We start from the raw sequence: 12,913 nt of genomic DNA, 5'->3' as shown, positions 1-12,913 counted from the left end.
GCACGACAGGGGTGAGTCACCGGAGCCTCCGGGCACCCGGGTGTTCAGTCGGGAGATCCGGACCGCGCCTTTTCCCCCGCGCTTCCGACAACCCAACACCCTCGTCAAATACTCGGGCGAGTCTGATCCTGCAGTCTGGCTCAACGACTACCGCCTAGCGTGCCAGCTAGGCGGCGCGACGGAAGACGCGGTCATCATCCGCAACCTCCCCCTTCATCTTGCTGACGCCACACGAACGTGGCTCGAGCACTTGCCTGCGGATCAGATCTACAGCTGGGCCGACTTGGTCCATGTCTTCGTAGGCAATTTCCAGGGCATGTACGTGCGCCCTGGGAACTCCTGGGACCTCAAAGGGTGTCGCCAGAAGCCCCGCGAATCCCTGCGTGACTACGTGCGGCGCTTCTCCAAGCAGTGCACCGAGCTCCCCAGCGTCACCCACGTCGAGGTCATCAACGCTTTCCTCGAGGGTACGACGTGCAGGAATCTGGTGCATGAGCTCGCAAGAAGCCAACCCGTTAATCCCAACGAGTTGTTCGACGCTGCCACCAACTTCGCCGCCGGCGAGGAGGCTGTTGGTGCTATCTTCGACGATAAATCAAGCAAGCGCAAGGACGATGCGCCCGCGGAGGGCAGCAACGTCAAGCCCAACGCCCCCTCCAAGAAACAAAAGCGGGGGAGGAAGGGAAGGAAGCCGGTCCCGCCGGACCAGCGCGGGATGGGGCAGACAGAAGACTCCGAGGAGGCCTTCGCAGCCGCCCCAGACCGCAAAGGGCCTCGAGGCCCCCCTCGAGGCGGTGGTGGCCAGTTCGACGACATGCTTAAGAAACCGTGCCCTTACCACAAGGGCCCGGTCAACCATACTCTCGAGCAGTGCGAGATGCTCAAGAAATATTACAACCGCGTCGCGCATCGCGATGAGGACAAGAAGAAGGATGCTGGCGACAAAGGTGGAGATGACGAGTTCCCCCAGTGGAGAACGCCTTCTTCATCTTTGGAGGAACGACGACGAATATGACTTCTCGGCAGCGCAAGCGTGAGCGCCGCGAAGTCTTTTCCGTCACCAAGGCCACGCCATCCTACCTCGACTGGTCGAAGGACACCATTGCCTTTGGCCGCGAGGACCACCCCGACTACGTCCCGCATCCGGGACGTTACCCGCTCGTTGTCGACCCCATCCTCGGCAACACTCGCTTCTCCAAGGTGCTCATGGACGGAGGCAGCAGCCTCAACATCATGTACGCCCCCACCTTGGAGCTCATGGGGATCGGATTGGACAAGCTACGCCCCAGCAAGTCGCCATTCCACGGCGTCGCGCCGGGGAAGCGGGTCCAACCCCTCGGCCAGATCGATCTGCCGGTCTGCTTCGGCACGGCAGCCAACTTCCGCAAGGAGGTACTCACCTTTGAGGTGGTGGGGTTTCGAGGATCCTACCATGCCATCCTCGGTCGTCCTTGCTACGCCAAGTTCATGGCCGTCCCCAACTACACCTACCTCAAGCTCAAAATGCCGGGACCAAAGGGCGTCATCACCATCGGCTCTTCGTTCGAGCACGCCTACGAGTGCGACGTCGAGTGCGTTGAGCACGCGGAAGCTCAAGCGGAAGACGAGGCCCTCGCAGCCACCCTCGACAAAATGGCAAGCGAGGCCTTGGATTCCACACACCGACATGCCGGGAGCTTCGAACCCACCGAGGGTATCAAGAAGGTGCCCCTCGACCCGAGCCACTCCGCCAACAAGGCGTTGCAGATCAGCGCCACCCTCGACGATAAATAGGAAGTGGTGCTCGTCGATTTCCTCCGCGCCAACGCTGATATCTTTGCGTGGAGCCCCTCGGACATGCCTGGCATACCGAGGGAGGTCGCCGAGCACTCTCTTGATGTCCGACCCAACTCCAAGCCGGTGAAGCAACGCCTGCGACGCTTCGACGAGCTCAAGCGCCGGGCGATCGGCGAGGAGTTGCAGAAACTTCTGGCAGCCGGGTTCATCAAAGAGGTATTCCATCCCGAGTGGCTCGCTAATCCAGTATTAGTAAAGAAAAAGAGTGGAAATTGGAGGATGTGCGTAGATTACACTAGTCTAAATAAGGCATGTCCGAAGGTTCCCTTTCCTTTGCCACGAATCGATCAGATTGTAGATACTACTGCGGGATGTGAGCTCTTATCCTTTCTTGATGCTTACTCCGGTTACCATCAAATCAAGATGAAAGAGTCCGACCAACTCGCGACTTCTTTTATCACACCTTTCGGCATGTACTGCTACGTTACGATGCCCTTTGGCCTCAGAAACGCCGGAGCCACCTATCAACGGTGTATGCTCCACGTTTTCGGAGACCAGCTCGGGCGGAGCGTAGAGGCATATGTCGACGACATCGTTGTCAAAACCAGGAAGGCGGACGACCTGGTTGCTGATCTCAGGATCGCATTCGATTCCTACGAGCCAAAGGGGTAAAACTTAACCCCGAGAAGTGCGTGTTCGGGGTCCCTCGAGGCATGCTCTTGGGCTTCATTGTCTCCCAGCGGGGCATCGAACCCAACCCTGACAAAGTCTCGGCCATCACTCGGATGGGACCGATCCGAGACCTAAAGGGGGTACAGAGGGTCATGGGATGCCTAGCGTCCCTTAGCCATTTTATCTCGCGTCTCGGCGAGAAAGGCTTGCCCCTGTATCGACTCTTGAGGAAAACCGAGCGCTTCACGTGGACCCCCGAAGCTCAAGAGGCCCTCGAAAGGCTGAAGGCATCGCTCACCCGTGCTCCCATTCTTACACCACCTACAGACGGCGAGCCCCTCTATCTATACGTGGCCGCGACGACCCAAGTGGTCAGCGCGGTGATCGTTGTGGAAAGACAAGAGGAGGGTCAAGCTCTGCCCGTCCAGCGGCCGGTGTACTATATCAGCGAGGTGTTGTCTGAGACCAAGACGCGCTATCCTCAGATTCAGAAGCTGCTCTACGCAGTAGTGCTAGCTCGACGCAAGCTGCGCCACTACTTCGAGGCTCACCCCGTCACCGTGGTCTCGTCTTTCCCCTTGGGAGAGATAGCCCGCAACCGGGAAGCCGAGGGCAGAATCGCCAAATGGTCTGTGGAGCTAATGGGAGAGACACTCACTTACGCCCCCCGCAAGGCAATTAAGTCCCAAATCTTGGCTGACTTCGTGGCTGAATGGACGGACATTCAGCTACCCCCATCACAAATCCGGGGCGAATGCTGGACTATGTACTTCGACGGGTCGGTGATGAAAACTGGAGCCGGAGCCGGCCTCCTCTTCATCTCACCTCTCGGAGAACACATGCGGTATGTAATTCGCTTGCATTTCCCTGCTTCGAACAATATGGCGGAGTATGAGGCCCTCCTCGGTGGCCTCCGCATCGCCATCGAGCTCGGCGTCAAACGCCTCGATGCGCGCGGTGACTCTCAGCTCGTCGTCGACCAAGTAATGAAGGAGTCCAGCTGTCACGACCCGAAGATGGAGGCGTATTGCAACGCAGTACGCCGCCTCGAGGACAAATTCGACGGCCTCGAGCTCAATCACGTCCCACGCAAGTACAATGAGGACGCGGACGAACTGGCCAAGATAGCTTCGGGGCGGACCACCGTCCCCCCGAACATCTTCGCTCACGACATCTCCAGGCCCACCGTCGAGTTCAAGCAACCGACGGAGGCAGGCCCCTCGTCCGCCGGACCCTCCGACGGGAACCCCCCGGCGGACGGGGTCGGGCCCATGGATACTAACTTCGGGACAACCTCCGCGGACGAGGCCGAAGCAATGGAAGTTGACGAGGCCCCCGCTTCGCGAGACTGGCGCGTTCAGTACCTCGAATGGATGGTTCGAGGGCTCCTACCCTCGAACCGCGCTCAGGCGCGACGCCTTGCCAGGCGAGCCAAGTCCTTCGTTCTAATCGACAACGGGCTATACAAGCGTAGCCCCTCGGGTGTCCTGCAACGTTGCATCCCCATCCCCGAGGGCAAGGAGCTGATCCGCGACATCCATGCTGGCGTCTGCGGCCACCACGCCGCGCCACGCACCCTCGTGGGTAACGCGTTTCGGCAAGGCTTTTACTGGCCCACCGCGGTCGCCGACGCCACTGACGTCGTGCGGACTTGCGAGGGATGCCAGTTCTATGCCCGAAAAACACACCTCCCGGCCCATGCCCTGCAGACCATCCCCGTCACGTGGCCGTTCGCCGTGTGGGGACTGGACCTCGTCGGTCCGTTGAAGAGGGCGCCCGGGGGCTTCACCCACTTGCTGGTGGCGGTCGACAAGTTCTCCAAATGGATCGAGGCTCGACCCATCGGCAAGATCAAATCCGAGCAAGCAGTCCAATTCTTCACCGACATCGTCTTCAGGTTCGGGGTCCCGAACTCGATTATCACCGACAACGGCACCCAGTTCACAGGCAAGAAGTTCTTGGCGTTCTGCGACAGCTTCCACATACGTGTGGACTGGTCAGCTGTGGCTCACCCACAAACGAACGGGCAAGTGGAGCGTGCCAATGGCATGATCCTCCAAGGACTAAAGCCGAGGATCTTCAACAAGCTGAACAAGTTCGGCCGAAGGTGGCTCACAGAGCTACCCTCGGTCATCTGGAGTCTGAGGACGACCCCGAGCAGAGCTACGGGTTTCTCTCCGTTCTTCCTCGTCTATGGCGCCGAGGCCATCCTCCCCACCGACTTGGAATACGGATCGCCAAGGCTCATGGCATATCAAGAGCAACGAAACCAGCGAGCTCGCGAAGACTCGCTGGACCAAGTGGACGAGGCTCGAGACATGGCACTCCTGCATTCCGCGCGCTACCAACAGTCCCTACGAAGGTACCAAGCGCAGAAGGTCCGGCGCCGAGACCTCAACAAAGGGGACTTGGTGCTAAGGCTTCGGCAGGACAACAAGGGCCGCCACAAGCTCTCACCTCCATGGGAAGGACCGTACATAATCGCCGAGGTACTCAAGGCCGGCACGTACAAGCTGGCCAACGAAAAAGGCGAAGTCCTCACCAACGCTTGGAATATACAACAGCTACGTCGTTTCTATCCTTAAGCATTTCAAGCAATTTCTATATTGTTCGTAATCGCATTTTCGATTTCCCGAAATAATAAGGAAGCACCCTTCACTTATCGCTTTTTGGGAACCTTCCCGACCCTCGAGGGCTCGGGCGCACACGAACATAGAGGTACGCTCGGCTTTACCCTCGGCAAAGCCGAGCCTCCCTCGGGGGCTACTACGGGGGGGGGGGGGGGGGAACCCCCGAACGTCCCCAAAAAGTCGCCAGTGTTCTTTCGAAATATTTCCGTCTCGATCCTGAGCTTCTCGTATCCTTGGAAAAAACGGACGTGAGGCGTAAGCAACCACGGTACGGGGCTGGCCGAGTCGCGGGGCCGCCTACGCCTCCGGGACACGGCACCCCCCTCACCACCCTACGCCTACGTTGCTTATGAACGCGAACTTCCTCGCAGATGTTTATCCAAGTCGCGTACGAAGAACACGGAAATAAAGTAAAGGAACACAGGCTCGATCACACAAGGCCTCGACGGGCCACACATTCAAATTATGAAACAAAATCCTTTATATTCATAAAGTGCGATTACAAGGCATGACCATGATAAACACTAATCTATTTACATGGGCATCGAGGCCTAATTATCCTACAGGCTACCATCCCCCCCTTGCGGGTCTTTAGGAGTGTTGAATTCGGCGATGGGAGGGATGTCCGCCTCGAGCTTCTCGGCAAGGACGGTGGCGAACTCCTCTGCGGCTGCGTCGGCTTCATCCATGATGGCCGATGCGGCGTCCGCGTCAGCATCATCCGGGACGACGTACCCCGACGACACCCTCTGGAGATCCATGAGGTAATGCATCGAGGCCACAGCGAGAGCCCGCAGGACACCGAGGCGGAAGGTGCTCTTGGCATGTTCGGCAATCCGGCCGCCTAGCGCGCGCAGGCGGCTGATCACCGAACTGCCCGAGACGGCACCCTCCCCCTCGAGCTCTTGACACACGCTCACGGCGGTCTGCTCCAGCTCAGCAAACTCCATTTGTGCCGCCGTGAGTGCGGTATGGACCGCTTCCTTCGCCGTGGTCTCGTCCGCCACCTTCTGCCTCAGCTCTGAGCAAAGGAAATCAACGTCAGTTACGAAAAGTAACAAATCAACGGAAAATCAAAGGTACTCACCCGCTATGTTCTTCTGCGCCTCCTCCCTCTGGGTACGGGCGGCCTCCTCGAGCGAGGAAATGGAGGCTTCATTTTCCTTAAGGCTAGCCCCCATGTTCTGGAGGGCCACCTCCCTCTCTTCGAGGGCCACACCCTGTTCCTGGAGGGTCCCGGCGAGCGCAACCATGGCCACCTCTTTGTGGAGGAGCTCGGCCTTCTGTTGCTCGAGCGTGGCACCGAGGCGCTGCAGCTCAGCACTCTGCCCCTCCGCCTCACGAGCCCTATCCTCGAGCGCCGTCCGAAGGCGCTGCAGCTCGGCAGCTTGTGCCTCGGCCTCTTGGGCCTTCTCCTCCGCTGCCGCCCTCTGGACGTCCCGCTCACCAGCCACCCGAGCCAGCTCCTCCTCCAGCGCCCGCTGACGTGCTCCCAGATCGGCCATTTTTGTGTTGGCATCGATGTTTTTGAGCACCAGCTCGGCGTTGTGTTGCCCGAGCTGGCCTATCTGGGAGTACAGCCGGTTCATCTCGGCGCTCTTCTCGCGCGAGAATTCCCTCAGCTGCTGCAAAGGGGGACGGCGTGGGTGAAGACGCGCGAAAATTTAAAACCAATCCGAAGCAATTTCCGGGGGAAATACTTACCTGGCTGACCTGGTAATCTGCATCCTGATGAAGCTGATAGGCGCGGCCGAGGGCCTGCAAGATCTCGCGCCCGACGCCCATCTGCTTGTTCCAGGCCTCCTCCTCCTCCTGCTCCTTGCGAAGGAACTCTGAGGGGACACCGGACGGGACGATCACCCCGAGGTGGCTCCCCTCAGACGCCCCCGCTTCGAACACGCCCGCACTGGCCGACGCGAACTCGACGATGTGGGCGGCGGCGCTCGCCGCAGCAGCGGGGTCGATATCCATTGAGTCCCCGTACTCCCCGCTGCTGTCCGGCAGCTCCACCACCGCCGTCGCGCCCTCCTGCGCCGTTGGCACGGGCGCTATTGCGACGGTACCCTCGTCCCGGGCCTCGGTGGGCTCCGAGATGGGGGCTCCTTCTACCCCTGGCGCCTCTTGCGCCATGTCCTCCGTGAGGCCCTCGTCCTCGGCCCTCGAGGGCTCGAAGACGAGGGTCTCCTCGGCTGCTTGACCGGCAGGGCGCTCCTGCGCGCCCCCGCCAGTTTCTCCTTCTGTGGCCGGGCGGGCAGCGCTGTCCGCGTCGCCCTGACCGGCTTCAACTCCAATAGCCGTTTGGGCGGCGCCATCGGCACCGCCCGGGCCTGTCTCCTTAGCGACGGCCTCCGGAGCGGCCGCCCCGGCACCACGCTGGCCGGCGTCGCTCTGACCGGCGTTACCCTCCTCCTCCCGGGCTCGCTGAGCCGCCTGAGCCCCTCGGGCCACTGCCTCCTGTAGCCTAGTGGCCGCCGCCTCGAGATCCAAGGCGGGCGGGGGCTGCGGCGCCGTGTGCGGAGTGCTGCGAGCCCCGGTCTTGAGAGCCTTGGCCGGGGCAAGCCGCACTGCATCCTTGGGAACGGCCCCGGGGCTGGAAGTCAAGAAGCACGAGTTGAGCGGGATCGAGAAATTTACCAAGTACATAACAAAAACGAAATCCAAAATGCTTACCCAGATCGAGCGCTCATGCTCCTCTTCCTCGTGGCGCTCTTTCGAGCCTGGGGCATCGGGCTGTCCCTCGAAGACTGCCCCGAGGGCGCCCCCCTCGTGTCAGCCCGATGGCTCGAGGCCGCCAGCGCGGACGACTCCTCTCCCGCACGGCCGCGGATCAACACCTGGGGCGCAGGCGACTCCTCGCCGGCCGCCGGCAAGGATGACTCCCGCGCCACACCCTCGAGGGAGAGGTTCGCCAACGACCCCCCTGCGGCCCTCGGCTCCTCTGGCGCCACGGTCGCTTCCTCTTCTTCGTCCCACAGGTAGAACGGTGGGGGGCTCGCGCCCTCCCCGTCCCCCCTCGGAACGTGGTCCTCGGCGTCCGAGGCCTCCTCCTCGTCCTCCTCCGAGGACTCGGGTGTGGCGGGCTGTGCCTTCCCCTCCGCGCGAGCAAGCTTGCACGCCTTGTCGTGCCTCGCCTTTCTCTTCCTTTTCCTTTCGACCTTCGCCTCCGCCGCGTCCTTCCGCCTCTTCATCTTCTCCGCGTGGAGGCGATTGATCAGGCGCTGCTCTGGGACCGGGGGCCTCGAGGCGCCGCACCTCAACCCCTGTAAAACACGCCCGAAGAGGGGGTCAGGAAAAAGGGAACTACACGACGCACGACGAGTTCGAAGCCAAAACTTACCAAGGAAATATACCCCGGCTCGGGGCGCATCTTGATCCTCCAAAGATCCGCGGGATCTTGGGGAAACTCCGCCACCGCGTACTTAGCCCTCCGGGCGGCGATGGTGTGGGAGAGAAGCTTGCTCGACGTCCTTGAGCCTTCGACCTTGCTCCCGGGGGTGAGCTCGTAAATCGGCAGGGCCCTCTCCACGAGGGGGATCACCCTCTGCCGGTGAAAATTCGCGATGACGGCCGCCGCTGTCAGCCCCTTCCTCGCCAAGCGTGCCAGCGCGTCGGTAAGGACCTCGAGCCTGGCTTGTTGCGCTGGAGGCGACACCCCCCAGTCCCACTTCGGCGGTCGCTCTCGGAGAACTTTGTTGGTGAACTCCGGAAGCGCGCCCTTGTGGTTCCGGAGGTAGAACCACCCTCGGCTCCACCCGGAGTTGTTCATCGTCATCTTGCTTGTGATATAAAAGTTCCTCCGGGTCGGGCGGATGTGGAACGTCAGGCCGCCGGCGCGCGCGTACCGCCTCGGCTGGTTCCGCGCGTTCTCGACGAAGAGCTCACCGCGGAACAGATGAATCCAGAGGTCCCAGTGGACCTCGATGCCGAGGTACCCCTCGCAGACGGCAACGAAGACCGCCGCCTGCGAGATGGCATTCAGGCTGAAATTATGCAGCTCCACCTCGTAGTAGTCGCATAAGGCCCGCATGAACCTGCTGGCAGGAATGCCGAAGCCTCGCTCGTGGAGGCGCACGAAGCTCACGACATAGCCTTGCGGGGGCTTCGGCTCGGTCTCGTCCGGGCGCGGGGAAATCCACGCCGGCGCCCCCAATTCCTGGTTCCGTGGCAACAGCCTGTCGGCGACCAGCTGCTCCAACACGGCCACGGTGGCGGAGGACTTCCCCCATGGCAAGGGCTCCTGGATGTCCGACATCTCCGAAAGTCAAGGGGGGATGGGAAAAGGAAGGCTCCGAAGTGGCTAAGTCTCTCCCTCCCTCTTTCTCCTTTCTCCTTCTCGCTCTTGGCTACGGGTTCAGGAAGCAACGGAGGCGGAGAAGGCGAAGGCGAAGGCGAAGCTGGATGGAGGCAAACGGACAGGTGAACCCAAAACGCCCCCTTTCTCTTCATATTTATTCACCACGGGGGGCGCACCCACCGCCACGGCCTAAATCTACCGCATTCAGTGCGGTAGATTTTGCTATCACTGACGGGTGGGCCCCACGGCCGCGGAGTCTCCCACGCGCGCACGCAGCAATAAATGCGGCACGGTAACCGGCGGGCGCGGCGCGACTGTTGCGCTATCCCATCCGTCAGCCGCCGCCCACGCCGCTTCGTCTGCCCGAGGCTGTCGCCTGAAAGGGCGCGCCCACACCGTGCCGCACAAAACGGGCCACGCCGCCCGCTACCGGCGGAAAACCCGCGCACACGCGTGGCTCAGGACTCTGCGACGTTTTCAGATCACGACGGAATATTCCTCCATGGGGTCTCTTTACCCTCGAAGGAATCGCATTTCGAGGCCTTACTGATCAGGGGGTCGAAGCCTGGCCCTTCAGGGTGTTCGACAGGCGCCCCAGATCACCAGAGTCAGGGACTGCTGGGATGTGCCGTACAAGCTACCCTCGAACGCGGAGTTCGAGACATCCTACACAGTGTTCAAGGCCAGTCGAGGGTGCCTAGAAGGGGGATCCCATCGAGGGAGAGCATCGAGCCCTCGAACCCTACCGAATGGGTTCGAGCCCCGCCTAGCGAACCCTCGCGAGCGCTTTATGAGACGTGTCTACGGACCACGAGCCGACCCCTATCGAACGGGGCACGGACGTCCGCTTGAACAACCCGCTAATAGCTCACTGAAGCAGCCATAGCTCGCGGCCCTGGCATGGGTAGCATGGTGCGCTTCACCCCTCCTCCCTGCGAAAGGGCGACGAGGGTCGTAATTAACGTCGAGGGTTTCCCCTGAACGCCTTCACACGGGCCTAGGCTCGGGGGCTCCTCACACACCACGGTTCAAAACCACACCCTCGAAAAAATCGACAACCGTCACTTACAAAGATCCACGTGTAAGCCGAACCCACTGCTATTAGCGTACGTTCCCTTGAACGGCTAAGCTGAACGCCGGATCACTGTACCAGCACTAAGAATGCCGATGCCGGCTGAAAAAGTGCCGATACCGGCTGAAAAAGACGCAGGACGGCCGTCCCAGTAGAGCTACCCAGCGGGACAACGTTTATAGCCCTTGGACGAGCACAAACGCTCCTCCAAGGCCTCGGGGGCTACACCCGCGGGTGCGCTGACGCGCCCCCGCGAAGGAGACTTCACATATATTCGAGGGTCGTAACTCTATGTACACCCCTATACCCTCGGTAATCCTCCCCGCAGAGGAGAAAGGGGACTTTATTGCTCAATGCAAGTAAAGATTACAAAGGGTCACCGGCGCGAAGCCATCGAAAGATACAAACACATTGCCACCTACGTGGCAATTTTCCCTGTCTTGGGGAGGAGCGAGCGACGAAGAAAGGCACCAAGCCCCTAGCTGACGCAGCGGCGAGGCTGCTAGGGATGCGAGAAGCGGCCCCCAGACCTCACGGGTCCAGCGGGACGCTCTCCTCGCAAGCCTTCTTCTAGCGTCTCCTCCACCGAAGACCACGCGGGGGGTCAAGCTGGCGGACAGCGCCCTCCGCACCGTCTCCCCGAGAGCAACCTTGTCGCCGGGGGGGACGATGCGAAAAACAGCCGCCGGACCTGGCGCCAGCGCCCCGGTCAGGCGTCTCCATCCCCCTTCAGGCTAGGGGACATCACAGGAGCAGGACCCCACGGGCCCAATGCTCTTCCGCTGATCCCACTGAAGCTGAGGGATGGTGCGCACGCCCACTCCGGTCTTCCCCAACCGCTCGCAAGCATTCTTCTAGCACCAAAAGCCTAAAAAAGCCAGGCCACCCCATCTGGGGGGCGGTCACAAAAAGGCAAAGGAAACATTACAAGAATTGGGCAATGCTGGAAGAAAGAATTAGGAGGCTGGAGAAGAAGGGGAAACCCCACGACCTCTATTTATAGCTGTGCCGGGCACCAAGCCCCAAGCTTGTCGGAAAGCAGAGGCTTGTGTCGCCCGTGACGACACGGCACTCCACGGGCAAAAGATACCCTCGGTCACCATGCCGAGACGCGACCGGACGAAATAAAGCGGAGCTGAGCCCCTGGACGCTGAGCGGCGCAGCATCGGCTCAGGCCAACCGCCCTCGAACGGCGCGCCACAAAGCAGCCAGGGAAGCCAGGGCCTATGCCCTGAAGTGCGGGACAGCACGACAAAAGCACCAGCTGCCGAGCAGCAGGCGCCATCGTCGCCCTGGCCCCCCTCAGCGCGCAGACACGTCTTGTCCTTCAAACAAACAAAGAGGCGCGCGCCTCGAAGCACACCCCCCACGGGTGTACTATCCCGATCGACGTGTTGTCACACCTGCCGGGCCTGCGCTCAGGCACGCCCAGTGGGTGCACGACTTTTACTAGACACGTCAAGGGAGAAACTGCCGAATTACCCTTTGGACGAATCCCATGACTCGACCAAAGCCTCGGGGGCTACTGTCGGGTGCCACAATTAGGGACACCCTAATTGAGGTACTAAAACCACTTTCAAAAACACAAACATATGTTAAGGCAACTGGGCCCACGAAGGCCCACGGCCTATTTCTCCCTCAGAGGAAAGGAAAGGACTCAAAGAAGTCCAGCATGTGGCCCAGCCACATCCCCCTCGGGCAGGTGGCCAATCTCCGCCTCGCTCGAGGGCCCCTCTCAGGCCAACCAAACAAACTCTGCCCCGCTCGAGGGTAGCGGATCTACCCTCAGGCGGGTCACTCATCTCCACCTCGCTCGAGGGCTCCCCTCGGGACCCTCGACCGCGCAATCACATTTCCGCCTCGCTCGAGGGCAGCGGACCTGCCCTCGAGCGGGTGGCCAATCTCCGCCTCGCTCGAGGACAGCGGACCTGCCCTCGAGCGGGTGGCCAATCTCCGCCTCGCTCGAGGACAGCGGACCTGCCCTCGAGCGGGTGGCCAATCTCCGCCTCGCTCGAGGGCAGCGGACCTGCCCTCGAGCGGGTGGCCAATCTCCGCCTCGCTCGAGGCCATCTCTCGGCACAAGAGACAAATGGCCCCGCCGCCCAACCGACCGCCGTACGAAGGCATTAAAAGCCAGCCACTCCACCACAGCTCAAAGGGCAGGCGGCGTCAGACTGCCACTCCCACAGTGGATGTGACCGGCGTCCCGTCCACTGACCCCGGTCACCGCTCTGCCACCCCAGCCGCTGTAGCAGCACTGTGGAGCATTCAACGCGGTACAAGACAAGTTGGCGCCACCCCCGTTATTGTCACGCCGACATCAACCATCCGAACACACCTCCCCCTGGGGAAGGGGTCTGGCGATGTCACGTGCCCTTCCGAGAGGGGCACTCCGCATGCGCGGGCGGGACCCCGGGCCTCCCTCTTGTGGGGTCCGGGACTTCCGCGCGCCCCCGGACCTTCTAGTGC

At 61.3% G+C, this 12,913-nt stretch overlaps 1 protein-coding gene across 1 annotated transcript; it reads left to right on the top strand.

The window, feature by feature from the left end:
- The first annotated feature begins 3,464 nt into the window (after positions 1 to 3,464).
- On the top strand, positions 3,465 to 7,538 carry LOC120675035. The gene is made up of 3 exons (XM_039956124.1): positions 3,465 to 4,202; positions 4,389 to 4,601; positions 7,221 to 7,538. Exons 1-3 carry the CDS (start codon positions 3,465 to 3,467, stop codon positions 7,536 to 7,538), a joined length of 1,269 nt encoding a protein of 422 aa, XP_039812058.1.
- The last annotated feature ends 5,375 nt before the right edge of the window (positions 7,539 to 12,913 follow it).

This window comes from Panicum virgatum, chromosome 5N, assembly GCF_016808335.1.
Source record: "Panicum virgatum strain AP13 chromosome 5N, P.virgatum_v5, whole genome shotgun sequence".
Lineage (NCBI taxonomy): Eukaryota > Viridiplantae > Streptophyta > Magnoliopsida > Poales > Poaceae > Panicum > Panicum virgatum.
Note: the sequence above shows the minus strand (reverse complement) of the source record. Positions and strands in the feature narration are given on the sequence as shown.

Bases quoted from the DNA above. Each gene is read 5' to 3' on its own strand.
- LOC120675035 (XM_039956124.1), top strand. From the start codon at position 3,465: ATGGAGGCGTATTGCAACGCAGTACGCCGCCTCGAGGACAAATTCGAC. The intron at 4,203-4,388 runs GTCGGTCCGTTG...AACGGCACCCAG, and splicing joins CCGTGTGGGGACTGGACCTC to TTCACAGGCAAGAAGTTCTT. The intron at 4,602-7,220 runs CCGAGCAGAGCT...GTCCTCCGTGAG, and splicing joins TCTGGAGTCTGAGGACGACC to GCCCTCGTCCTCGGCCCTCG.